Here is a 26,005-nt window from a genome sequence, read left to right on the forward strand (position 1 = left end):
CACAGTTAATCCCCTGCCAACATTGTGAACAGTTCAATACATATACGTGTTGTTCTCTGACACACTTATATCCCCTGCCAACATTGTGAACAGTTCAATACATAAACGTGTTGTGCTACGACACACTTATATCCCCTGCCATTATTGTGAACAGTTCAATACATATACGTTCGCGTGTTTTTCTATGACACACTTATATCCCTTGTCAACATTGTGAACATTGTGAAGGTTTTTGTTTGAGACGAAACTATTTTGCAGTCAAAGCTTTGAAACATACATAATTTTCGGTTGTTTCTGAAAAAAGGAGCCGAACTAGCAAGTTCAGGGGCAAATTAGTTTCTCAACCACTCCATAATAGTCGGTCGTTTGTGCAAGTAACTGAACGCTACTTAAAAAAAAGAAATCTCTACGGAATCCAGGTCCAAGACGCTTTCCACATTGGTGAGTGAGTGAGTATGGTTTTATGCCGCCTTTAGCAATATTCAAGCAATATCCCGGTGGGGGACATCAGAATGGGCTTTGCACATTGTACCCATGTGTGTTCATGCAATGAAGAATTTAGTCATAACACAAATAATTAACAATAAGAAATACTGAATAAACTTAGTCACATGGCTTGGTCAGTGGAGAAGATGACTCAGAAGCTTGAAACATCCGCGGGGAGCAGTGCCCTCTATTTGTTATTAATGGCTGTGTTTAGTCTAGCAGGAGTGCAGTTCAAGAAGACCCCATGGTGAATGGGTGTCTAGCCGAGCAAACAAACCAACGTGAGCTGGAGCTTCTGTAGATCCATCTCGAGCGGTATAAGGAGGATCTAAAGCACCCCGGGGGCCCGGGTGGCTCAATCGTCTAAGGCGCCGCAATTCGCTGTGCAGAGTTGCGTCCCTTAGACACGTCAGAAACGTATGATCATGTGTTCGAATCCCGGTTAGGACCTATTATGTTTCCAGATTTGTCAGCACCATGCCTGTGCTCGTGGGTTCAACCAAAGTGGCATCACTTCGGGCTTTCTTCCTAAATGAATCTGACACACTGTGATATAAAAACAAGTGTACTATTCAGATGGGTGTTAAACCCAACTCACTCACTCACTTAAACAGTTCGTCACTGAAATTCAGGGAGCGATATTTTGATATGCTGGGATGGCCTGGGAATGTGTATAGATGTCAGGTATCTTTATCACACCTGCAAAGCCAGATATATATTTTTTATTCACAATGAATGTGAATATTTATTCCATCGGAATCGTTTAATCATGTGTTCGAATCTCGGTTCCCCCCGATTATTGTTTAAGGTTTGTCAGCATCATTCAACAAAGTGATAAATATCTAGGACCTGCATTACTTTCCTCCCAAATCAAGCTGACGCGCTGTGATATAACCGGTTTTCTGCTCAAAGCGGCCTTAAACCCAACTCACTCGCTCACTAACCGTGACAAAAGATTTGACAACACTTCGCGAGAACAATCATTTTCATTTATCATACAATATGTAGGTTTCTCGTTGAGATAACCGATGGAAGAAAACGGCGTCCGTTGATGACATTTCCGGATAAAAATGCAAATATAACTCCCTCACTCTAAAACCATTTCCTGGGTTGGTGAACACATGTAGAGGGCGCAGCAACTATAATTATGCAAGCCCCACTAACCAGGTCGTCATCTGATATCTCGCTGCATATAGCAGCGCGTCGCTGTGTACACCGGTTGAGCAGTGGTGAGAGCACATCGGTATAGCAAGATATAAGGTAAGTGTGTCATGAAAAATGACATTCTTTCATACATCAAATACCTACCCTCTCCTGCAGCTGTAAGTCGTGGTTCACTATCTGGGGTTAACTGCCTACCTCACCTGCAGCTGTAAGTCGTGGTACACTATCTGGGTTAAACTACCTACCCTCACCTGCAGTTGTAAGTCGTGACTCACTATCTGGGTTAAACTACCTACCCTCACTTGCAGCTGTAAGTCGTGATTCACTATCTGGGGTTAACTACCTACCCTCACCTGCAGCTGTAAGTCGTTATTCACTATCTGGGATTAACTACCTACCCTCACCTGCAGCTGTAAGTCGTGGTACACTATCTGGGTTAAACTACCTACCCTCACCTGCAGCTGTAAGTCGTGGTACACTATCTGGGTTAAACTACCTACCCTCACCTGCAGCTGTAAGTCGTGGTACACTATCTGGGTTAAACTACCTACCCTCACCTGCAGCTGTAAGTCGTGATTCACTATCTGGGAGCAACTACCCACCCTCACCTGCAGCTGTACGTCGTGGTACACTATCTGGGTTAAACTACCTACCCTCACCTGCAGCTGTAAGTCGTGGTACACTATCTGGGATTAACTACCTACCCTCACCTGCAGCTGTAAGTCGTGGTACACTATCTGGGATTAATTACCTACCCTCACCTGCAGCTGTAAGTCGTGATTCACTATCTGGGGTTAACTACCTACCCTCACCTGCAGCTGTAAGTCGTTATTCACTATCTGGGATTAACTACCTACCCTCACCTGCAGCTGTAAGTCGTGGTACACTATCTGGGTTAAACTACCTACCCTCACCTGCAGTTGTAAGTCGTGGTACACTATCTGGGTTAAACTACCTACCCTCACCTGCAGCTGTAAGTCGTGATTCACTATCTGGGATTAACTACCTACCCTCACCTGCAGCTGTAAGTCGTGGTACACTATCTGGGTTAAACTACCTACCCTCACCTGCAGCTGTAAGTCGTGGTACACTATCTGGGATTAACTACCTACCCTCACCTGCAGCTGTAAGTCGTGATTCACTATCTGGGAGCAACTACCCACCCTCACCTGCAGCTGTACGTCGTGGTACACTATCTGGGTTAAACTACCTACCCTCACCTGCAGCTGTAAGTCGTGGTACACTATCTGGGATTAACTACCTACCCTCACCTGCAGCTGTAAGTCGTTATTCACTATCTGGGATTAACTACCTACCCTCACCTGCAGCTGTAAGTCGTGGTACACTATCTGGGTTAAACTACCTACCCTCACCTGCAGCTGTAAGTCGTGATTCACTATCTGGGGTTAACTACCTACCCTCACCTGCAGCTGTAAGTCGTTATTCACTATCTGGGATTAACTACCTACCCTCACCTGCAGCTGTAAGTCGTGGTACACTATCTGGGTTAAATTACCTACCCTCACCTGCAGTTGTAAGTCGTGGTACACTATCTGGGTTAAACTACCTACCCTCACCTGCAGCTGTAAGTCGTGATTCACTATGTGGGATTAACTACCTACCCTCACCTGCAGCTGTAAGTCGTGGTACACTATCTGGGTTAAACTACCTACCCTCACCTGCAGCTGTAAGTCGTGGTACACTATCTGGGATTAACTACCTACCCTCACCTGCAGCTGTAAGTCGTGGTACACTATCTGGGATTAATTACCTACCCTCACCTGCAGCTGTAAGTCGTGGTACACTATCTGGGTTAAACTACCTACCCTCACCTGCAGCTGTAAGTCGTGATTCACTATCTGGGATTAACTACCTACCCTCACCTGCAGCTGTAAGTCGTGGTACACTATCTGGGTTAAACTACCTACCCTCACCTGCAGCTGTAAGTCGTGATTCACTATCTGGGATTAACTACCTACCTCACCTGCAGCTGTAAGTCGTGGTACACTATCTGGGTTAAACTACCTACCCTCACCTGCAGTTGTAAGTCGTGATTCACTATCTGGGGTTAACTACCTACCCTCACCTGCAGCTGTAAGTCGTGATTCACTATCTGGGCTTAACTACCTACCCTCACCTGCAGCTGTAAGTCGTGATTCACTATCTGGGTTAAACTACCTACCCTCACCTGCAGTTGTAAGTCGGGATTCACTATCTGGGGTTCAACTGTATTTATCATCCAAAACTGACTCCCACATAAGATATCGCTTGGGTGAGATCAAGCAATGTAAAACAGAAAGTACCGTCAAGTACCTCATTGTTCTAGAGCACAAACAAATACACAGAATCGTTCAGAATCCTGCATTATGACTGACCCACAAGCGTATCGCATCAACATAACACCATGATTATATATGATCGCATTACGGCGAAAGAAATTATTTATTCAGAGGCGACAAAATATATTTTTTTTAATTTGAGGTTTCGAACCTCGATTTTGCTGAACATTGAACACGCAAATTTATCTCCTAATTACTATTGGCCTTTTACCCTTGTGATGGCATAGTTAACTTATTTGGAAGATCCGTGGAGATCCGGGGTAGAATAGGTCTTCAGAAACCCATGCTTGCCGTAAAAGGCCACTATGCTTGTCGAAAGAGGCGACTGACGGGATCGGGTGGTCAGGCTCGCTGACTTGGTTGATGCATGTCATCGATCCCAATTGCGTGGATCGATGCTCATGATGTCACTGGATTGTCTGTTCCAGACTCGATTATTTACAGACCGCCGTCATATAGCTTAAATATTGCTGGGTGCGGCGTAAAACAAACCAACCAACCCGCCAACCTATTTGGGAATTGTGCGGTGTGACACGGTGAGCGCTTTTGTCGGAGCCTCCAGCTCTGCCCCCTCGCATGGGAAGGCGCCTATCAATAAACAGCGCTGGTCGAGCTGTACATTCCTTCCCCATTGTGTCACAAACATTAGGATAAATATAGATGTCTCGCCCTAGTTCAGCGTGTTACATGTATAGAACTTTGTTAAACAAGAGGGTATAAGGAAGGTGAGGTGAGGTGAAATTGGGTTTAACGTCGCGTCCAAGATTATTGCACTTATATAGCGACGTGGTATAAGGAGTGAGTGAGTTAAATTTTACATCGCATCGGCAATATTCCAGCCATATAGCGATGTGAACTAGGTATTTAATCTAAAATATCTGCCAACAAAGGACAGTAAAATAGTAAGTTATATCACAGTTTTTTAATAAAACAAACTAGATCATAATTTCCTTTAAAAACATATAGTAATAAGAGATTAAGTCCTATCAATTAAAACAAGGCTATAGACCACCAATAACCAAAGTTAGACCACCTTACTGGAGATCATGGGGACTTACAGTACCTATGCTTCCTGCATGACTCCCCAGCAGGATTTATGCCATCACTTTGGTTACCAGTGGGTGTACCGTATGCTAGCCAATATTAAATAACACAAAACAAATTGACAATACAATCAAAGTTCTAAAACGCAAGTCAATATTACTTACCTTGATCGAGAATGGATTTACGTGGCACTAGCAGGAGGACAATATTTTGACGCTACTTTAACCACCCGAGTAGCACCACCATCAACTATCTCAGTTGATGTTAATATTTAACTTATTTAAAATGTATATCATCTATCAAAATTTATCTAGTAGTTCTATTTCTCTTAAAAATTCAAGAATTAAATGAGTACTGACATTATTAAAAAGATCCTTCAATGAAGATGAATGATAATATTTATCCCTTGTGAGAGAGAAATCGACACAATCAAGCAAAACATGCTTGACGGTGATTCTCTCATCACAAGGGATACAGAATGGAGGATCTTCAGCTTTTAACAAATATTCGTGTGTATAACGAGAATGGCCAATACGACATCGTCGCAGAATGACCTCTTCAAATCTGGACTGACAACCCAAGTAAGTGTAACCGATGGTTTGTTTTATGGCATGTAGCTTATTGACACCCACTTGGGTGTCCCACTTCTTTTGCATAAGGTCCCTGATGTAACATCTAATAACAGGTTTAATATCACTGTATGGAATAAGAAGTGGGGTCACAGATTTGTTGAGTGCTGCCTTTGCTGCAGCATCAGCCATTGTGTTACCCACAATGCCGACATGGCTGGGCAACCAACAGAAGACAATGTCGTATTGGCCAGTGGCAAGGTCATTGTACATTTCTAATATATCCAAGATAAATGGATGACCCGAAGACATGTTTTTAATCGCCTGAAGACAAGACAGTGAATCAGAAAATATTATAAATTGTTTGTGTATGAACTGCTGTTGAATGTATTCCAAAGCTGTGAGTATTGCCTTAGATTCGGCTGTGAATATAGAGCTATTGTCGGGTAATCGGGAAGAGATAGTTTTAGATCCAATGACAGTGGCACTAGAAACATTGCCACCGTCCTTGGATCCGTCAGTGAAAATAGAACGGTGAGAATCATAATGGCTCCTCAACTGAATGTAATCCTGTTGATAGTGTAAGTCATTAGTTTCTGATTTTTTGTTATTAGCAAGCGTTAGATCCACTGTCGGTCGAACCAATTGCCATGGAGGAGATGATAAAAGTCTGTGTGGAGATACGATATCAAGTTCTATCCTGGCAGCAGTAATATGGGATTTCATCCGAATCCCAAGAGGTGGAATATGTTTGGGTTTCTTCTGAAACAGTTCTTCATATTGTGGATGAAAAACTGTATCATAAGCAGGATTTGATAGATTTGAACGTAGTTTTGCAATATACTGAAGAGACAATTTAATACGTCGCTGGTGAAGAGAAGGCTCATCAGCTTCGACATAAAGGCTATCAATAGGAGACGTCCTGAAGGCGCCAAGACAGAGTCTCAGGCCTTGATGGTGGACTGTATCTAATTTTTCGAGATTACTCTTACAGGCTCCACCATATACAATCGAGCCATAATCTAATTTGGAGCGAATAAGAGATCTATATAAGTGGAGGAGGGTTGTCTGATCCCCTCCCCACTTAGAATTTGATACGACTTTCAGTAGATCTAAGGCCTTCAGGCATTTATTCTTCAGATACTTAATATGAGGCAAATAGGTCAAATGATGGTCAAAAACAATTCCCAAAAATTTGGCCTCCTCAACAACCTTGATTGGAGTATAGTCAAGAAACAATTCAGGATCTTTATGAGGTTTATAACTTCGACAAAAATGAATACAATTTGTCTTGGATTTTGAAAATTTGAAACCATTTTTTTCACACCAATTCTGAATTTTATTTAAGCAAAGCTGCAATTGTCTTTCAATAGTGCGCATATTTTTGCCACGACACGAAATGTTAAAATCGTCAACAAATAATGACCCATCAATAGAGTCATTTAATACAGTTGCTAAACTGTTAATCTTAATACTAAACAAAGTGACAGACAATATACTGCCCTGTGGGACACCCTGATCCTGATTATAATGATCAGACAGGGTTGAGCCCACGCGGACTTGGAATTGCCTGTCAGTTAAAAACTTTGATACAAATTGAGGCAAACGGCCTCTCAAACCAAAGTCATGTAAATCATTCAAAATACCATGTTTCCATGTGGTATCATATGCTTTTTCTAGGTCAAAAAAGATTGATACCGCATGCTGCTTATTTGCAATGGCATTTTTGATAAATGAATCCAAACGGACTAAATGATCTATGGTACTTCGGTTCTTTCGGAAACCACATTGAATGTTAGTGATTAAATTGTTGGTTTCCAAGTACCAAACCAATCTATTGTTTACCATACGTTCCATGGTTTTACAGACACAGCTTGTTAATGAGATAGGTCGATAATTTGAAGGATCTGAATGATCCCGGCCAGGCTTTGGTATATAGGTATGACAATGGCATTATGCCAAGAAGATGGAAAATTCCCTGAAGTCCATATTTCATCAAAGATACAAAGCAGAACTTCTAAACATGATTCAGGCAAATGTTTAAGAAGTTGATAATGGATGTTATCAGCACCCGTTGCAGTATCATGGGCCTGTCCAAGTGCAGTATTTAGCTCATGAATTGAAAATATTTCGTTATAATCTTCACCATTGTCGGAACTAAAATTGATACTTTTCTTTTCTTGTTGTTGTTTGTATTTTTGAAATTTAGGTACGTAATTAGATGATGAAGAGTGTTTGGCCAAAGTTTCGCCCAGTTTATTTGCAATGTCATTCTTATCAGTCAGTAATCTATCTCCATCTTCAAGATGATGAACAGCAGACTTTGAACCTTTACCTTTGATTTTTTGTATCATGTTCCACACCTTTGAAATCGGAGTTCGGGAAATGATTTTTGATACATATCTTCTCCATGATTGGCGTTTTGTTTGTTTAAATGTACGCCGTGCCTTGGCGTTTGTTATTTTAACATTATTAAGATTATGTACCGTAGGATGTCGACGGAAATACCTTTCCGCCTTCTTCCTAATCTTTCTGGCCTTTTTACAATCTGTATCAAACCATGGTTTACGAATGTGTGGTATTACAGAGGACTTAGGAATAGCGTCGTCAGCAATTTCATGGAGTTTATCAGAAAACACCTGAATGGGATCAGGGACATTTATTAAAATATCAGTTGTCAATATTACCTCACATAATGATTTGAATAAAGGCCAATTTGCCTTTGAAAAATTCCATCTCGTTGAAGGTGGCTCATCAGCTGGGTTGTTGGCAGTAAGAATAGAAGGGAAATGGTCACTCCCACACATGTCATCGTGGACTGACCATGTAAATTCGGTTAACAGATTTGAATCTGAGATTGAAAGATCCAAAACAGAATAAGAACCACTAGCAGGATGTAAGTAAGTTTTTGTGCCATCATTAAATATACAAAGATTATTATCAGTGATAAAATCTTCAATGACTTTACCCTTAGAATTTGTGCTATCACTTCCCCATAGAGGATTATGACCATTCAGGTCGCCCATGATGATACAGGGTTTCGGGAGCTGGTCATATAACGATTGTAGGTCAGACCGCTGAAGAGCTGAAGAGGGTGGAATATACAATGAGCACAAAGTAAAAACAACGTGCAGTGTGAGTCGAACTGCAACAACCTGTAGATTGACATTCAGAGGAACAGGATTGTGGATCACATCCTGCCTCACCAGAATAGAACATCCCCCAGTAGCCTTAACAGAGGGAGGAGAAAATGAATGATGCGAAATGTATTTACGCATGTCAAACTTATCTGTTGGCTTGAGATATGTCTCTTGCAGACAGAATGCCGACGGCTGAAAGTCTTGTACTAATAATTGCAATTCATTAAAATTGGTCCTAAGTCCTCTGCAATTCCATTGTATAAGATTAGGATCTCTGTTCATGGAGGTTCAACTGGGGAACGTGGACTTGTGGAGGGGCCATTCCCATGGTCTGGGAGGGAAGGAGAGACCTCCATGGTCAATGGTTCAAAATGATTTTGAACCGGAACAGTCGTTACAGAAGAGGAGGGCACAGCCAGATGCTGAAGTGCCTTCGTCTTTTTCTTCAACTTCTTTTTCTCTGTTTTTGTGAGATGTACATCACCTTGGGCTATATCTTGTGATGGTTCAGGTGTTGAGTCATCAGTTTGGCAAGCGGAAGAAATTTGGAAAGTTGGAGATACTTCCTCCAATAATCTTTGTGTGTCAGTTATCCATGATATGTCAGTTTGACAGGATATAGAAGCTGTTGTTGGTCTCAGAACAGAAACTGGAGCAGGAGAAGAAATTGCAGCTGAATATGTAAGAGATGGATTTGGGTTTGATTGAACAGGAACTAATTTTTTTGCTTCAAAATAGGAAATATTTTGAGTGCATTTGAGTTTCATAATTTTTGCTTCATATTCAAATGTTGGACAAGATTTTGATGATGTTAGATGTTCACCGTTGCAGTTAGCACACTTGATGTCATTTGTGCAATTATTGCTCTCATGAGCTTCACCGCAACGGGAACATTTTGTTTTTCCATGGCAAGATTTTGCACCGTGTCCAAATTTTTGGCATTTAAAACAACGGAGTGGATTTGGTACATATACCTCCACTCCGATGTTGCAATATCCGGCTTTAACAGACTTGGGAAGAGTTGTCAGTCCGAAGGTAAACAGGTAAGTATTAGTGTTTATGATTTCGGATCCTTGTTTCCTAGTGAACCGTTTTACAACGGTGACACCTTGAGATTTCAGCTCGTCTGCAATTTCTTCTTCTGACATGTCAGAAAGACAGCGGGACCAGTCTCTGACGATGCCTCTACACGAGTTCAGTGTCTTGTGCACTGAGACAACAACCTGGGTGTTTACAAACTGCTGTATACCCAGCAGATTGACAGATTGCTGTCTCCTTACACATTCCACTAATAGAGAACCACCTCTCAGTCGAGTAACATTTTTAACGTCTCCGCAGACACCTTGGATGCCCTTGGAGACGGCAAATGGATTCAGTTTCAATGGACTTCCATCCGCAGCTTCAATAACCAAGAATTTTGGCCAGGAATCAGACACAAATTGAGAAACTTCTTCATCTGATGAAGAAGAAAGATGTCTTCTTTTATTTGCTTTTACAGAACCAGAGTGTAATGTGTTAGCCATGGTAGGGTGATGCGGTTCAGCAACCCTGCTCCCCACCCGCCACCGAGTGTCAACAAAGACGATGTTGCAGTGGAAACCAGACTGAAACATCAGGGCTACAGGGGTGGTATACTCCAGAAACACAGACTTGTATAGCAAGGAGATCTGAAAGAAGAAACGCCAGGCTGGTTCGACCTTCAACATTTTTCTTGAGAAACCCAGAATACAGAGGTCCATATCACCAGATTGGCCCATGAGCCACCGCCTTCTGGCATAAGACTCTAGGCAAACGTTTACATAATAATTTGGGATGTCAAACACGTAACACATGACCAAGACCAAATAATACATTATTATCAATCACATTTGTGCAAACACAATATTATGCACAGGGCCTGGCATGACCAGCCGATTGATAAGACCGGGCCCATCTTACCACCCGTCTAGGCGAAGTAAGGGTCGAAGTAGTGTGTTGGGCAAAGGAACACAGTTCCAGGAACCAGTGCCCTCAACTACCAGACTCCCGTCCTCCGCCGACACAGGGACGCAACCCACGGCAAACAGGTTGCCCATTTTAGTCGCCTCATACGACCAGCAATGGGAGGCTGTGGAAATATTCTGCCCCGGTTCCACACGGGGGAAGAGCGATTAGCGTTACCCAGCACTCACCACGAGGAGGTTGCTCTTCACGAGTGCCCGTGGTATAAGGAAGAGAATTAACGGATGGCAACTTCTTTATTACGAGGAACACAACCTTTCGGGGCATATGTTTACCACTTCATCAGGAGCGTGCAAATAGAAAGTATACATTACAATTTATTAACATCAAGTAAATATACACCACACGAAAAGACAGAGTTTCCTACATTGATGGATGTTAGGACACGAACGTGTCCTCCGAGGCTTATATGACTAACGTTTGAAATGTACGTATCATTGGTCGCGAATATTGCTGAGTGCGGCGTTAAACAACCAACCAACCAACCAACCAACTAATGCTATATTTGAAATGCAATTCTCCGAGTAAACATCCCATATATTGATTTTAAAACATACACTGGGGGCCCGGGTGGCCCAGTCGTCTAAGGCGCCGCGATTCGCTGTGCAGAGTTGCGTCCCTTGGGCAAGCGAGAAACCTATGATTGTGGGTTCGAATCCCGGTTTGCCCCGATTATGTTTCTAGGTTTTTCAGCACCATACCCGTGCTCGTGGGTTTCACCGAAGTGGTAAACGCCTGACATCTGCATCACTTAGGGCTTTCCTCCCACATTAAGCTGACACGCTGTGACATAACTGGAATACTGTTAAAAGCGGCGTAAAACCCAACTCACTCACTCACAAAAACATACACTAAATAATACCATAATGGTGATTAGGTAATGTGTCAAAAATGGCGAGATTTACGAAGGTCCAAATTTTGTGAGGTCATTTTCAGTAATCCTGCTTTGCATGAAAGGATAGTGGATGATATCACAGAACAGGGAATTTCCCACAGACTTGAAAACTTGCAGTGTATTTGTGTGCGTGATGTATTTTGAATTTTATTCGAAGTCAACAAGAGTCATACATGTCCCTCCGGCATCCATGGGTTAATGCAAATATGTAAATGAGAGTTTTAATGAATCATTGTTAATGTTAATCTATTGTCCAATATCGCCGACCCTTATGATCATGGTAAACAGGGGATCGAGACAGCAGAGACATGTTCAACTCGGGGATTCCAATGAAAAGTAGTTCCGGTCATAACTAGTGTAAACTTCACTTTTTTAAAGTTTATTGATAACTGAACGGGTCATCATATGAACAGCAAATAAACCATTCACATCACCGGAATTCCCTTAAACTTCAAAATACGAATTTGTGCAGAGTTTAATGTCAAGGTCGTGAATATGACGTTTACATGCATGGGTGATATGGTTGGTTGGTTTGTTGTTTAACGCCGCAATATTGCAGCTATATGACTGCGGTCTGTAAATAATCGAGTCTGGACCAGACAATCCAGTGATTGACTTCATGAGAATCGATCCACGCAATTGGGATCGATGACATACTTCAACCCAGTCAGCGAGCCTGACTACCAGATCCCATTAGTTGCCTTTTAACGACAAGCATAGTCGCCTTTTACGACAAGCATAGTCGCCTTTTACGGGTGTTATGTTTTGAACCTGTTTATAATATCTAAAATGTTTGTTTTAAGGAATGATTTATATATAGTATGTATGTATCCATAAACATACAAATAATCCTAGCCCTCACATATGCATAGCCACCCCTAGAATATTAAATAGTCCATTTCAATGTGAAATCAGGGTTATCAATGTAAATTTTAGGTAGACAAATAATTTGTTTTAGTCCTAGTTTGTGTTTAGGGAAATTCATAGTCTTATGTAATCTGCTTGAATTGAATAAGTCACAGTGAACGACACAATTATATGATACCTTTTTAAAGGTCCAAAATTCATATATATGTAAACGAGAGTTTTCATATTCATTTGAATACTATAACAAGCAGATAGTTCTCATTCTATGGCATTGGTCGAGTTTCTTCAGAGTAACAGTTGTTTTTTTTAACTTTCTGACATGTACAAACCTGAAACCCACCTGTGTTTGGAAATATTCGGGGGAACTCCATGTATTCTTAAAGAAGGGATATTTCCTTACAAGTGAATTTGTGACATAGTTCTTTTACGGCAAGCATGGGTTGCTGAAGACCTATTCTACCCGGGATCTTCATGGGTGTGGGGGACTATGAGACAGCGTCTCACAGAGAACTGACAAGAAGGGCGAATCCGGCTTGGGTCATCCTGGGCCAGTGTCATCGGATATGTGGCCGAATCTCTGTTTGGGCCGGTTGGCAGAACAGAACTAAGGCATTGTTTTTGTTTGTTTGTTGTTTGACGCCGCACACATCATTATTCCAGCTATATGACGGCAGTCTATAAATAATCAAGGCTGGACCTAAGGCACAGTGGTGTCATTAAGGGATTATTTTTGTTTCAGGTTTTTTATAGTAGAAAGAAGAGTTTTTGCACCATACCTATCGTCTCTTAAAGAACTTGTAATTGTTCAAATCTGAGTTATTGTATGTTATTTTGTATACCTTCATGAAGGTAGAATAGTTTGGGTTTTTTATTTTGCTTTTTGAATTATCACTAAATAATGAAAGCTACAATATAAACATTAGTCTCACAGACCCTAAACTATACATGTTTCATTTCCGCCCAGTTACTGTGATGCTACAGCCCGAAAAGAATGACGTCTAGAAGCGCTGGTTCAGTTATCTCACTGGAATCCCGTTACAATTTAAATGCAGCTCCTTATTTCTAGTAAAATCATATGTTTTCAGTGACCAAGTGTTTGTCTAACTGGTGAACAGTGGATAAAATATCCATTCTCACTGGATCTCTTTTCAATTTAAATTGTTGTTCGTTAGTTTCCATCAAAATTACATATATATTTTCTGCGACGGTTGTCCCTTGATACTACTACATAACAACACTGTCTGATAGAAAAAGGACCAATCAACAAATATTTCTTTCTAAAGCACAGCATGTTACATGAATTCGAATCATTATTGTATGCTATGTATGGTTTGAATTTCGAAATATGTTTATTTCAAATAATGGCAAATAATGTATAACACAGTATACCTTTCTACATTTCGAAATCATTATCATAACTGCTGGTGTAAAATCAATTGGTTTTAATATTTGCATTGTCTGACATCCAAGAAATAAACACAAGAGAGACATTAGTCATCTGATTAATATATAAATAAAGCTAACTATTTTTTTAAAGAAGAAGCTTATTTTTTTATTGTTGGAGGTTGTTTAAATAATAATACACTATGAAATTCTTAATATGCTGGGTATAATTATGTATAAGGTGTTGACAATATATCGGTACACGCACATGGTTCATTACTGAGCTCTTTTACAAGCCCACATTCCAACACATGTATTTGATCCTCATAACATTTCTACAGACGCCACACAATGGCGACCAATATGTATACAAGCATATGTGCATGATGTTACTTTTTGCACACGAGATACATTGTTTAATTTGGGGGTGGGGTGGGGGGGTGGGGGGGGATGGGGGGGGGGGGGGGGGGGGGTTTGGGGAAGTAGTGACAGTGATGGTCCCACAGAAGTGACTGGTATCTGATGTCGATGTCGCTGTCGCTGTCTCATATAACTCGATTTGCTAAGCCCTGAAGATCAGGACGACAAGGAGCCCTCGGCTTGCTGGTTTGTCAAACAGACCGTGAAGTAGCCTGTCTCACAGTCCCTGAACCATATTATTTCCTCTTCCGCCCAGCCCTTTCTTAAATGATACAGCCCCAAATGAAGCTAAGTTCAATCTTACTGGGGCTCCTTTACATTTTAAATGTATTTGCTTGTTTCTATCCTATTGAAATAATTTAGAGACTGAACGTTAGTCTACCCACAATTATCCAAAATATCCCATGCAAGTCTATAATTGTCTGCAAGTCTAGATTTCTTTTGACGGATTCTAAGTTAATTTATGAAATACAGTAAAGTACGGTTATAACGAACTCGAAGGGACTACTAATTTTAGTTTGTTATAACCGTAGTTCATTATATAACTACAGCAAATAGTCGGGACCAAAAAAGCAAGTTCGTTATATCTGTAAGTTTGTTATAAGCGTGTTCGTTATAACCTTAGTTTACTGTAAGTTTAATTCAGAGAGTCTAGCGGCAAGCAACACATTTCAGTTTCAACATCTTCTCGAATATATGGTTGGCAGGTTATGTGTGCATGACAGCGGTGATCCCTGAATATCCGTTTGTGTAAAATAAATGTCCTGACTGATTAAGGTAGTAATACCACACACAAAATAGCACTTTTTATGGTTGGGCTTTGTTTATTGGAACAAATAACTAACTGGGTTTTATTCGACCATTTCCATTCATTTGTCCATATGTGTACATCAGTTTCTTCATATGTTTGATCTCGTGATCAAAATTCGTGCTTTTGACTCTTTTTCTAAAGGACATTATGGAATATACCTTACTGGTTATATCGTCGCCGGGTTCAAATTCAAGTCTTGTTTGTATGAAAGCAATATCGGAATAAGGTTGGTTTTGTTTGTTTGTTTGTTGATTAACGCCGCACTCACCAATATTCCAGCTATATGGCGGCGGTCTGTAAATAATCGAGTCTGGAAAAGACAATCCAGTGATTAATAGCATGATCATCGATCCACGCAATTGGGATCGACGACATGCATCAACCAAGTCAGCGAGCCTGACTACCAGATCCCGTTAGTCGCCTTTTTACGGCAAGCATGGGTTGCTGAAGACCTATTCTACCCCGGATCTTCACGGGTCGTAGTAGGGTTAGATATTGCTGAACGTGGTATAAACTGGACAACTCACACACGTATTCAATGTCCTTTGTGTACATTCTACAATCATCTACGATCAGTATATATAAAAAGGTAGCTCTATATTCATCAAAATGACCATAAATATCTGTGATATTTAACATGAGGCTTCGGCACTCTTCTTTAAGGATAAATGCTTAGCAAACCCTCCATTTGCATGCATGGATAAATAGAGGTTATCACGGTTGTGTTTTGGGATTGTAAATAACCTGTATTAGGAATAAATATTGTATTTACCATCCCTAAACACACAAGCGTGGTAACCTCTTTATCATATTATGTCATTCTTCAATTCTGTGCTCAGAAATCTCTTTCATTCTCTCACAAACATTAAATATATATTACCTAAACATTTCAAGTTTCCTGGAATGTGCGCATTAATATATATTACGTCCGAGGGTAGGTGGTGTGTCAGTCGGACAGTGACAGTAACCAATATAGTTCCAAATGAAACCTGTTTCTTATACAGAGGCGTTACTTCATATAAGCAAAACAATTGCCTCCACAAATTGTTTTTACTTGCAACCCATCGGTCTGTCCGACCGAGAAACTGCCCTTTTTCCAAGGGAAGCTACTCTAACCCTAGTCTATATGAGATGTCACGGCCACTGTCGGCTTGTTCTGTCATAACGTTACGAAGGAACAAGGTAACAATTCGACCAAATCCAACTGTTTTAATTTGTGGAAAAGGCTCCAAACCGCAGAGATCCCTCTGGAAACTGACCCCGCTTGGCTTGTGCCCTCGCAAAATTGTTTCGCAATTTATATCTCCAAAGCTGCCAAAACTTGTAAAATGTCTTTGCTAATTCGCAGTTAGACACTGATTTTCAGTATATAAGACCACCGTGATATTGCTGGAGTATTGCTAAAAATCGCGTAAAACCAAACTCACTCACTCACTCACTCACTCACAGTATATAAGACTATTGTTTGGATAATGGTAGCAATTATTGCAGTAGTTTCTGATAACTCTGAACTTCTTCTAGCTTCTATAACATTTAATACACACCAATCAGCATGACATTACACAGCCATGTGCGCTTGTCGACCATTCGTCACCACTCGACCGTTCAAGAAGACTCGTCCCTCTATCGATGAATGTTATGTGCCAAAATACGACAAACCAATCAGAATGCGTGTATGATTTCAATGTCTTCGTCAAAGAATCCCTCAGAAATATTTTTTTATTTTATATATGTTTTGCATCTAAAAATATACACAAGACACAGGTAAATGTGTTCAATCATACTGTATAATTCCGCATGTCCCGATGTGCTTTAACTTGCATCTGAAATATATATAATATATGGGGAAATATATGTGAACCATTACGCAACGAGTTGACAATTGTATTAGGTATGCCCGTTTGCGTTAAGACGGCACCCGGTCGCACAAATGGCCATGAGAGGCGCACGAGTCGCTATTCGGCTTGTCCCGGAATAACACGAATTGGTCACGAATGCATGAGAGGGGCACGAGTCGCTATTCGGCTTGTCCCGGAATAACACGAATTGGTCACGAATGCTTGTCGACATCGGCGAGGGGGACAGACAGACAGACTGGCTACGTCACATACAAAGTTAGTTCACACAACTCGTGATATCGGTAGTTGCATATCTGAGATCTGTTGACAGTTTCTCCAGATGCCCGATGGTTAATTCTGACTCGGTCGCCGAATGACAAGGACGACGCCATATTTGTTTATAAACAGTAAAAGTAGTCCCTACTTGACCTTTGATATTTGCATCTCTCTCCGCATATGACCCCAACGGATATCGTTTGAAACCTACCCATACCACAGGCCTGCTGCCTTTACGTATCATGAATGAATATACCTAGTTGACACAAATTTTTTACAATACCATTGACCATTGACACAATTCTGAACAAACTTTAATTCCTGGTACATTAGCATGTGCTGAAATTTGTAAATGTCCATTCATATATAGGATAGATCAGCATTATTTAGCTGTGCTACTAGTTTAGTCGAATTAGCAGGGTTTTTTATTTAGAAAGGATCAACGTCGAGTTATGACTTGAGGGTCAGTAATTATTATAGTTCTTGTACATATTCAAATACATTTAAATATGAATTGAAAGATTACAAGGGCGGTAACAATTCATGTCATAAGCCTAGCAGACCGAGAAGATTACGTGTTCGAATAGGTCTTCAGCAACCCATGCTTGCAGTAAAAGGCGACTATGCTTGTCGTAAAAGGCGACTAACGGGATCGGGTGGTCAGGCTCGCTGACTTGGTTGATGCATGTCAGCGATCCCAATTGCGTGGATCGATGATCATGATGTTAATCAGTGGGTTGTCTGGTCCAGACTGGATTATTTACAGACCGCCGTCATAAAGCTGGAATATTGCTGAGTGCGGCGTTAAACAACAAACCAACCAACCATTAGCATGACAGCACAGTAGGAAAGCATGGCGCCTACACTTATCTTGTTAACCAACAGTTGTTGAAGAGCAGCATGTCATCAAGTATATAGGTTTGATGCGGGTCTTGTCTGGCTTTACTTTCAGAAAGTATGCATGTTTTTTCGGGGCCCTTGTAACTTGCAATAGATATAAGACGTTTCATGTGTGTAAAGTCGATTTATTTATGGAAAAAGTAGTATCTCACTTCTTGTGTTTCTTCTGTGTAATCATCATGACTTAGGATTTTGGCGAGCTTTGTGCGACTCTTCCTCGGGGGTTGTTTGGTTTGGTGACGAATTGATGCATTCACTATTGTTAATTGTGGAAAATACTTGTATTGACCTGACAAAGTTCCAAGCAGTTTTACCCAATCATATGAACGAAAACATTTTTAGGAATGTACAATTGTACATTCATATATAAAGAAATCAAAGAGGTTTGAATGAGTAATGTGAATGTACATACGTTTCTCTATTTCTGCGGTTGCACATTCATTTTGTTCTGGTTCTTCCGTTAGTTGCAGTGTTTGTTATAATGGTAAACATTCCATTAATCGTTTCTACATGACTTTGCAGTTTGTTAATATGGAATTTAGTTTTGCTTATGATTGCTATTTTTTGTCATTTACCCTATGGGAAGTTGTTAAGTGCTTGAGTCACAATATTCTGTACAAAACGTTTCGATGGCAAAGATGCATTAAAATGATTTGTATGTAACGCTTTGACCTAAAATAAAACACCCGGTTAATAACATGCTTGGACACAACATTCTTTTCCAGTTTTTTACCATTTGGCGAGAATGTCGATAAAGCACCTGTAAGGTCATGTTATTTTATGTTTTTCCCCATCTTCTCGTTCAGCTTCAGAGCAAACGCGTGAATGGATGATAGCAAATTATTCAATTTCAGCTTTATATTATTTTGCGTATCTGTTGGTTATATTTGACTGCAAAAGAAATATCCATTCTCTATGCTTAAGCCGTGCCGGAGCCTTGCCCTTTCCTTATTATTTTGACTGGGGGGCACGTCAAAGGCGCCGCAATTCGCTGTGCAGAGTTGCGTCCCTTGGGCATGCCAGAAACCTATGAATGTGGGCTCGCCCCGATTATGCTTCTAGGTCTGAGACCTGCATCATTTCGGGCTTTCCTCCCACATAAAGCTGACACGCCTCGATACAACTGGAATAATGTTAAAAGCGGCGTTAAACCCAACTCACTCACTCACACAATATTATTTTCACTAAAACTTTCACCGTTATCATTTTGTTGTCTGATGAGAAATGCCCGTGGCAGCTGCCCTCGGTTGCTACATATTAGATCAAGTACGTGCTGTCAACAATACGCGAATCGCACATGCACAGAACGGCAAAGTTGAACGAGGCGTTAAATAATCTGCATGCGTAGAGCGGTAAAATTCAGCACTTCCGCTAAGAATTACGAGCACCGCGTCAAACTCCAGCTTGCAATCTGACACGCGAGAGCAGAGAGCGTCCCCCCTAAGAGCAGAAGGACGGGCCACGCCATACCAAAACAAGACGATGATATTTGTTGTTGCCCTGTCTGGCGCTCGGCATTAAGGGGTTAAAACAAGGACTGGTCGGTTCGGAGTCAGTTTGCTGTGTCTGAGTGTTGTATTCATGATAAACTTCGGTATAGTATCTCAGCGGGCGAGCACTATAAAATTGGCATTGGTCCGAACTAGTGGAAGCATTACTCTTATAGAAAGGTCTATACAGAGAAAACAATTTTTTCACAAGTTAATTTGTATAATAATTTATTGTATTGTAATGAACAAATATCGGTTCTATTATGATGCTAAACGATATCCTTAAGTTTCAGGACTATACTTTCAGTTTGTTTTGAGAACAAAACTGACAGTTGTCATACCACTTTGGCCCCCGTGAGCTTGGAAGATAAAACGCATCTTCATTGATTCTTTTGGAACGGGGTCCGTGAAGATCCGGGGTAGAATAGGTCTTCAGCAACCCATGCTTGCCGTAAAAGGCGACTATGCTTGTCGTAAGAGGCGACTAACGGGATCGGGTGGTCAGGCTCGTTGACTTTGTTGATGCATGCCATCGATCCCAATTGCGTGGATCGATGTTCATGATATTAATCACTGGATTGTCTGGTCCAGCCTCGATTATTTACAGACAGCCATAATATACCTGGAATATTGCTGAGTGCGGCGTTAAACATCAAACCAACCAACCAACGTTTGGAACGGTACCAGAACTTGTTGTATCATTGGTAGTTGGAATGACAATATGCCTGCCCCAAATAGGTGCGTGCGTGTAATAGCATATTCTTACCCATATTGTACTTCATGAAGGGGTAATATGACAAATTATTCAGCACTACGGATGACCAGGTCACATTACTCTTTCTTTACGCTAATGAAACAAACCAAAGAATTTTCTATTTGTACATATAGACTGAAATCTGTTGAACAAGAAGGCCTTAGCACACAAAGTAATTAGATGTATTAACAGTAAAATTCTACACGCCTGGACCCCTGACAGGAGCTCAAAATATAGTTTGCCCAAACCTAAACGTTTCATCTCCTGCAGCAAACAGTTCGGGAATGAACTGATCGCTGTTTGCCATATCACTTTGTTGAGTGAGTGAGTAAGTATGGTTTTACGCCACTTTTAGCAATATTCCAGCAATATCACGGCGGGGGACACCAGAAATGCGCTTCTCATGTTGTACCCATGTCGGGAATCGAACCCGGGTCTTCGGCGTGACGAGCGAACGCTTTAACCACAAGGCTACCCGACCGCCCCTCTGCCAAAAAGAACGAAAAGAGTAAAGACCGGAAAAGCAACCCCTTTAGGGCAAATGCACTTAAGTATTATTTTAAGTATCTTGATATCAAAACCAGATTGACTGAAACAAATTCAAAGCTTTTGGACATGTTTGGAGTCATTCAGGAAGTCTATATTACGAAAGGTTTATCTATGAAATCATGTTCTTTCAGAATGTGGACTGGAATGAGGCTTGTGGTTTTGTTGGCGGTGTTACATATCGTCAGGCCACAGACAGTGTCGACTCTAAATGGCCCTCTTCTGGGACAACGTCTGTCAGTGCTGGGTAAATCTCTTGATGTATTCTTTGGAATCCCATACGCTAAGCCACCTGTTGGCGACCTCCGCTTCAAGTACCCCCAGCCTTCAGAGTCATGGGGACCGGAAGTAAGGGGTGCACAGAAACCGACACCATCTTGCTTTCAAACTACGGATCTGTTTAATTCTCCTGAGACTTACAGACAGACCCCTGATGATTACAGTGAAGACTGTCTTCATCTTACAGTGTGGGCGCCAAAAGACAATGGTGGCCATCTGGCAGTGATGGTTTGGATACATGGTGGGGGGTGGTACTTTGGATCTACACGGGTGCCACTGTATGAATGTAAATACATTGCAGCAGAGAATGACGTCATCGTTGTATCAATGAATTACAGATTAGGACCTTTAGGCTTCAGCTACCTGGGGCCAGATACCATCCCTGGCAACATGGGCTTGATGGATCAAAGACTGGCTTTACAGTGGGTGAAAGATAACATTGCCAACTTTGGCGGGGATCCAACCAGGGTGACCATATTTGGAGAAAGTGCTGGTGGTGTCAGCGTGGGTCACCACTTGGTGTCACCTCTGTCACGAGACATGTTTGACAGAGCCATCATGCAGAGCGGGACTCACATTTCTCCATGGGCTTACGCCAAAGCCAAAACAGCAAAACGGAAGATGAAGAGGTTTGCTGGTCTCCTCGAATGTCCATCATCTTCAAATGATGCAGACATATACGACTGCTTGAAGACAGCAGATGCCCAAACTATGGCTGACGTTCAGCTCGGTTTGTTTGATGAAGGACTTGCATTCGTCCCAGTTGTGGATGGATACTTTCTCCCTGATGACCCAAAAACTCTCATGTCGAGTGGTTCCATCAAGCAAACAGGTGTATTACACGGTTTTACGAAAGATGAGACGACACTGTTTATGCCGGCGATGTTGAGGCAGTTGAGAAACATAACAACATTACCAGAAACATTGATTTTAACTCGCCCAGAGTATGATAATCTTCTTTCATTTGAACCTGGAACCGGAGAAAGAATTCAAGAACCCCTTCAGCTGTTTTATGAAAGTCGGAAAGCTCCTCTAAAGGACATTGACTATTTTGATGTCGTGAGTAACTTTGGTTCGGATAAGACAATAAAGTGTCCTCATCTGGAGTTTGACAGATTGTACTCTCCTGATAACCCTACCTATGTGTACAGTTTTAACCACCGACTATCAGTTAGTCCGTATCCACAGTGGATTGGAGCAACCCACTGGTACGACGTTGAGTTTGTGTTTGGTTTGTGCCTTGGCAAGTCTATGGGATGTACACAGGAAGAGGTGGAACTCAGCAAGACCATCATGACCTACTGGACCAACTTTGCCAAGTCAGGGTGAGTGAGAGGGTAGTTATGTGAGTGAGTGAGGGAAGGGGGAAAGGAGGGAGAACATTCTGTTCACAAATCCTTTATGGATACCCCCATTGATACCTGCCGGACATTCGGATGTTATTCACGACAGTGTGTCACGTACTTCCCGTCTATAATCAGAAACCAGTGTGGCAACCGGACACTGAGTTTAAGTCTCTCACAAAAAGCTTAAGTTACCTCGGATCTTTTTATATTTTTCAGGACAAAATGCATGTCCAGCTGGCATTTTTTGTGGAACGTAGACATTTTGAAGTTGTCATATATGTTTGCAGTGACCCTAACGCTCCGGTCCCAGTGAAGGTGGACTGGCCGGCCTCTGACAACACTGACCTCACCTACATGGCCCTTGACGTGGGCAACAACTTAACAGCAGGACACGGGGTAGTCCATCACGAATGTGTCTTCATCAACAGGATTCTACCCATGATTCCTTCAGGTACTGTGTTAAAGTGTTAACAGATAAACACAGTCGAGTTTAATACTTGCGTTTATGTCAAGTCCACAAAGAAACCTCTACCAAAAGTAAAACACAACCAAAGTTGATCGACATGTCAAGGGAAGTAACTTCTCCATTTTCAATTTAAGATGAAATCTCCCTTTAAATTACATTCACATACCATGAACCTGCAGGTGATCACTTAGAATAATTAAATTTGGAAATTCTAACATTGTTTCTTAATGCTATTTTTACAATATTATGGATCTACCTATTCATTTACCCACCTCCTAACCACAGTCATGAGCATCAATACGCGCAATTTGGATCAATGACATGCATCAACCAAGTCAGCGAGCCTGACCACCCGATTCCGTTAGTCGCCTCTTACGACAACCACAATCGACTTTTACGGCAAGTATGGGTTGCTGAAGACCTATTCTATCCCGGAATCTTCACGGGTCTGTTCATACCAATATGTTCATACTGATACATACATACGGATGTGTTCATCCTGACACGTTCATATTGTTCATTTCCAAGTTCAATGCAGACTGAGTGTTTGTGTAATAAGCAGATGACAACAGCCCCGCTCCATTTCTCACCTTATGTATCGTTGTTGGAAATATACTGAACTGCAGCCAGGAATATAATGAATCAAATTGTTGTTTTTCAGATCCACCGGAAGGGAAGGAGTTTTGCAAAAGAGGATAGAAGGACAGCATCATAATAATCAGAGCCCGAGTAAACATATATGTATCATTATGATTTGTTTATGTAGGATTTTGCAGCTCTTTGAACAGTTCAGCAGTTATATGGCGTTTATCACTGAGTGTCAGGGCAATCCTCGTAGTTAAAGGGACGCAACTCTGCATATATTTTGTTACGTCCCTTTACAACTTACCCAGCCGTTGTAACAACCTCATGGTAACTTCAAACGTCACATATGCGACAGGCTTCAGGGAATCAAGGGCAACCAGGATGATGATCCAACTGATATAGATGAAGAGCTATTAAAAAATGTACATCCTATAGAATTCTCCTTACAAATACACAGTCTATGTAAGAATAAAAGTCCAGGTCCAGATAAAGTTGAAATAAAACTTTGTTGTTTGCAAGCAGTAATCTTCAAGCGAAACTTACAAGTTTATATAACATAATTCTCAAAACGAAATATCTGCCAAACAATGTGATATGAGAGATGGAACCTGATTAGTCAGTAGGGGGAACAGTGAAGGAACATGACGCGTAATAATTTGTCAAGGGTGGAAACTGGACTCTTATTGTAAGTTAACTTCCTTGCGTCGGGAAGATGGTCAAAAAGTGGCATAAACGGTATGTGAGTGAGTGAGTGAGGTTTTACGCCGCTTTAAGCAATATTCCAGTAATATCACGGCGGGGAACCAGACAATCCAGTGATTAATATCATGAGCATCGATCCACACAAATGGATCAGCGAGCCTGACCACCCGATCCCGTTAGTCGCCTTTTACGACAAGCATAGTCGCCTTTTACGGCAAGCATAGTCGCCTTTTACGACAAGCATAGTCGCCTTTTACGGAAAGCATGGGTTGCTGAGGACCTATTTAGTCAGAAATATCCGAGCTGTATCACGGATGCCCATAATGATGAGAGAGTGAGCGAGTATTGGTTTACGCCGCTTTTAGCAATATTGCAGCAATATCACGGCGGGGGGCACTAGAAATGGGCTTAACACATTGTACCCATGTCGGGAATCGAACCCGGTTCTTCGACGTGACGAGCGAACGCTTTAACCACTTAGCTACCCAACCGCCCCTAACCGGTATGTGAAAAGGGACTGTTGCAGAACTGTCCAGAGTTTTCACTTTGCATGTTTTCACTGAGAAAATGTCCAAAACATTTTGAAAAGTATTTAATAAATTACAGTACTAGCTCGTTGTTTGATCTCAACCTAAGAGGTCGTTCAGACTGCAAGAGACGTATACGGGGTATAAGTGCAACCAAAACATCAATGCCAGATGCAATCACTTCAACAGAGTTAAAGCTACAACGATTTCATAGTAACCTGAGCGCCTTATGTGTAGAATAAATGCTTTGTGTCCCTGTTATCCAAGAAAACACAAATAAAAAAACATATCCTCACAGATCTAGAGCACATTCCTGCAACAATAGGTACACATTCACATTCACGCATCTGATAATGTCATCATATGACGTGGAAGTGACGGTGATGCTTCGATTTATTAAATATATTTAACGATGAATGTATGTCGAGGTTGGACACATTACGAATATCTGCTTACATTGACACTTTTTTGTTATTAAAAAATGGTGCAAATTGTGCTTCATGTGTTAAGACGCTTTTCCATATTGAGTGCATAGGTGACTAGTGTGCAAGTGGTCCCTGGATTCGAACCACGCAACCTCAACAAAGGTTTCAGAGAAGGGCCATCTTCACCGATGAGTCACGGTTCCTTCTGAATGTTCATGTGTCGATCTGGCCTGCAAGAGCCCCTGATTTGCCACCAATCGAGCACGTCAAGAATGAAATAAAATGATCTTTTCACTTGAAATGAAGTTGATTTCCTTGCTGCGCTTCTAGAGTTCTGCTATGGGTGGTTCCTGGTTGGAACTGCTGAAGGGGAAACAAATTCAAGTGGCAGAAGCATGTTGCGATGAATAGTCTCCAAAGTCCCTTGACCACTCTCTTCCCTCACACAGTAGACGTGGATGTCGGTCATCACTGTCATCATCTGGTTGGGATGGATGCGGATAGGAACTTTGCTGGTTGACTTAACTTGTCCGAGTACTACTCATATGGCTTGAGAGCGCAGAACTGTTATCCAGGTTGCTGGGGTGCATGTGTTTGGTGGGTTCATGACCATTTGCATCTCAACAAAAGGAGTGGTACATCCTTGTGGTGACGTATATAAGTAACAAAAACTCTGTATCAACAATGGGGATGTAGGACCTAGCCTCGGTGTACCCTCGATGTGCCGAGGGACTTGCCTCACAGCAGTGGGC

At 41.5% G+C, this 26,005-nt stretch overlaps 1 protein-coding gene across 3 annotated transcripts; it reads left to right on the forward strand.

Annotated features, from left to right (window-relative positions):
• Positions 1 to 1,598: 1,598 nt before the first annotated feature.
• Positions 1,599 to 25,554, forward strand: LOC124115046 (acetylcholinesterase-like). Of its 3 annotated transcripts, none has more exons than XM_046475859.2 (4): positions 1,599 to 1,746; positions 21,058 to 22,527; positions 22,836 to 22,999; positions 23,676 to 25,554. In XM_046475859.2, the coding sequence occupies exons 2-4, from the start codon at positions 21,059 to 21,061 to the stop codon at positions 23,711 to 23,713; spliced, it is 1,671 nt and encodes a 556-aa protein (XP_046331815.2). In that variant the 5' UTR covers positions 1,599 to 1,746; position 21,058; the 3' UTR covers positions 23,714 to 25,554. The 3 variants fall into 3 exon arrangements, with proteins under 3 accessions (XP_046331815.2, XP_046331817.2, XP_046331814.2); XM_046475861.2 differs by lacking the exon at positions 1,599 to 1,746 and adding an exon at positions 14,442 to 14,494; XM_046475858.2 differs by lacking the exon at positions 1,599 to 1,746 and adding an exon at positions 20,231 to 20,361.
• The last annotated feature ends 451 nt before the right edge of the window (positions 25,555 to 26,005 follow it).

This window comes from Haliotis rufescens, unplaced genomic scaffold (assembly GCF_023055435.1).
Source record: "Haliotis rufescens isolate VD_foot unplaced genomic scaffold, xgHalRufe1.0.p SCAF_33, whole genome shotgun sequence".
Classification (NCBI taxonomy): domain Eukaryota; kingdom Metazoa; phylum Mollusca; class Gastropoda; order Lepetellida; family Haliotidae; genus Haliotis; species Haliotis rufescens.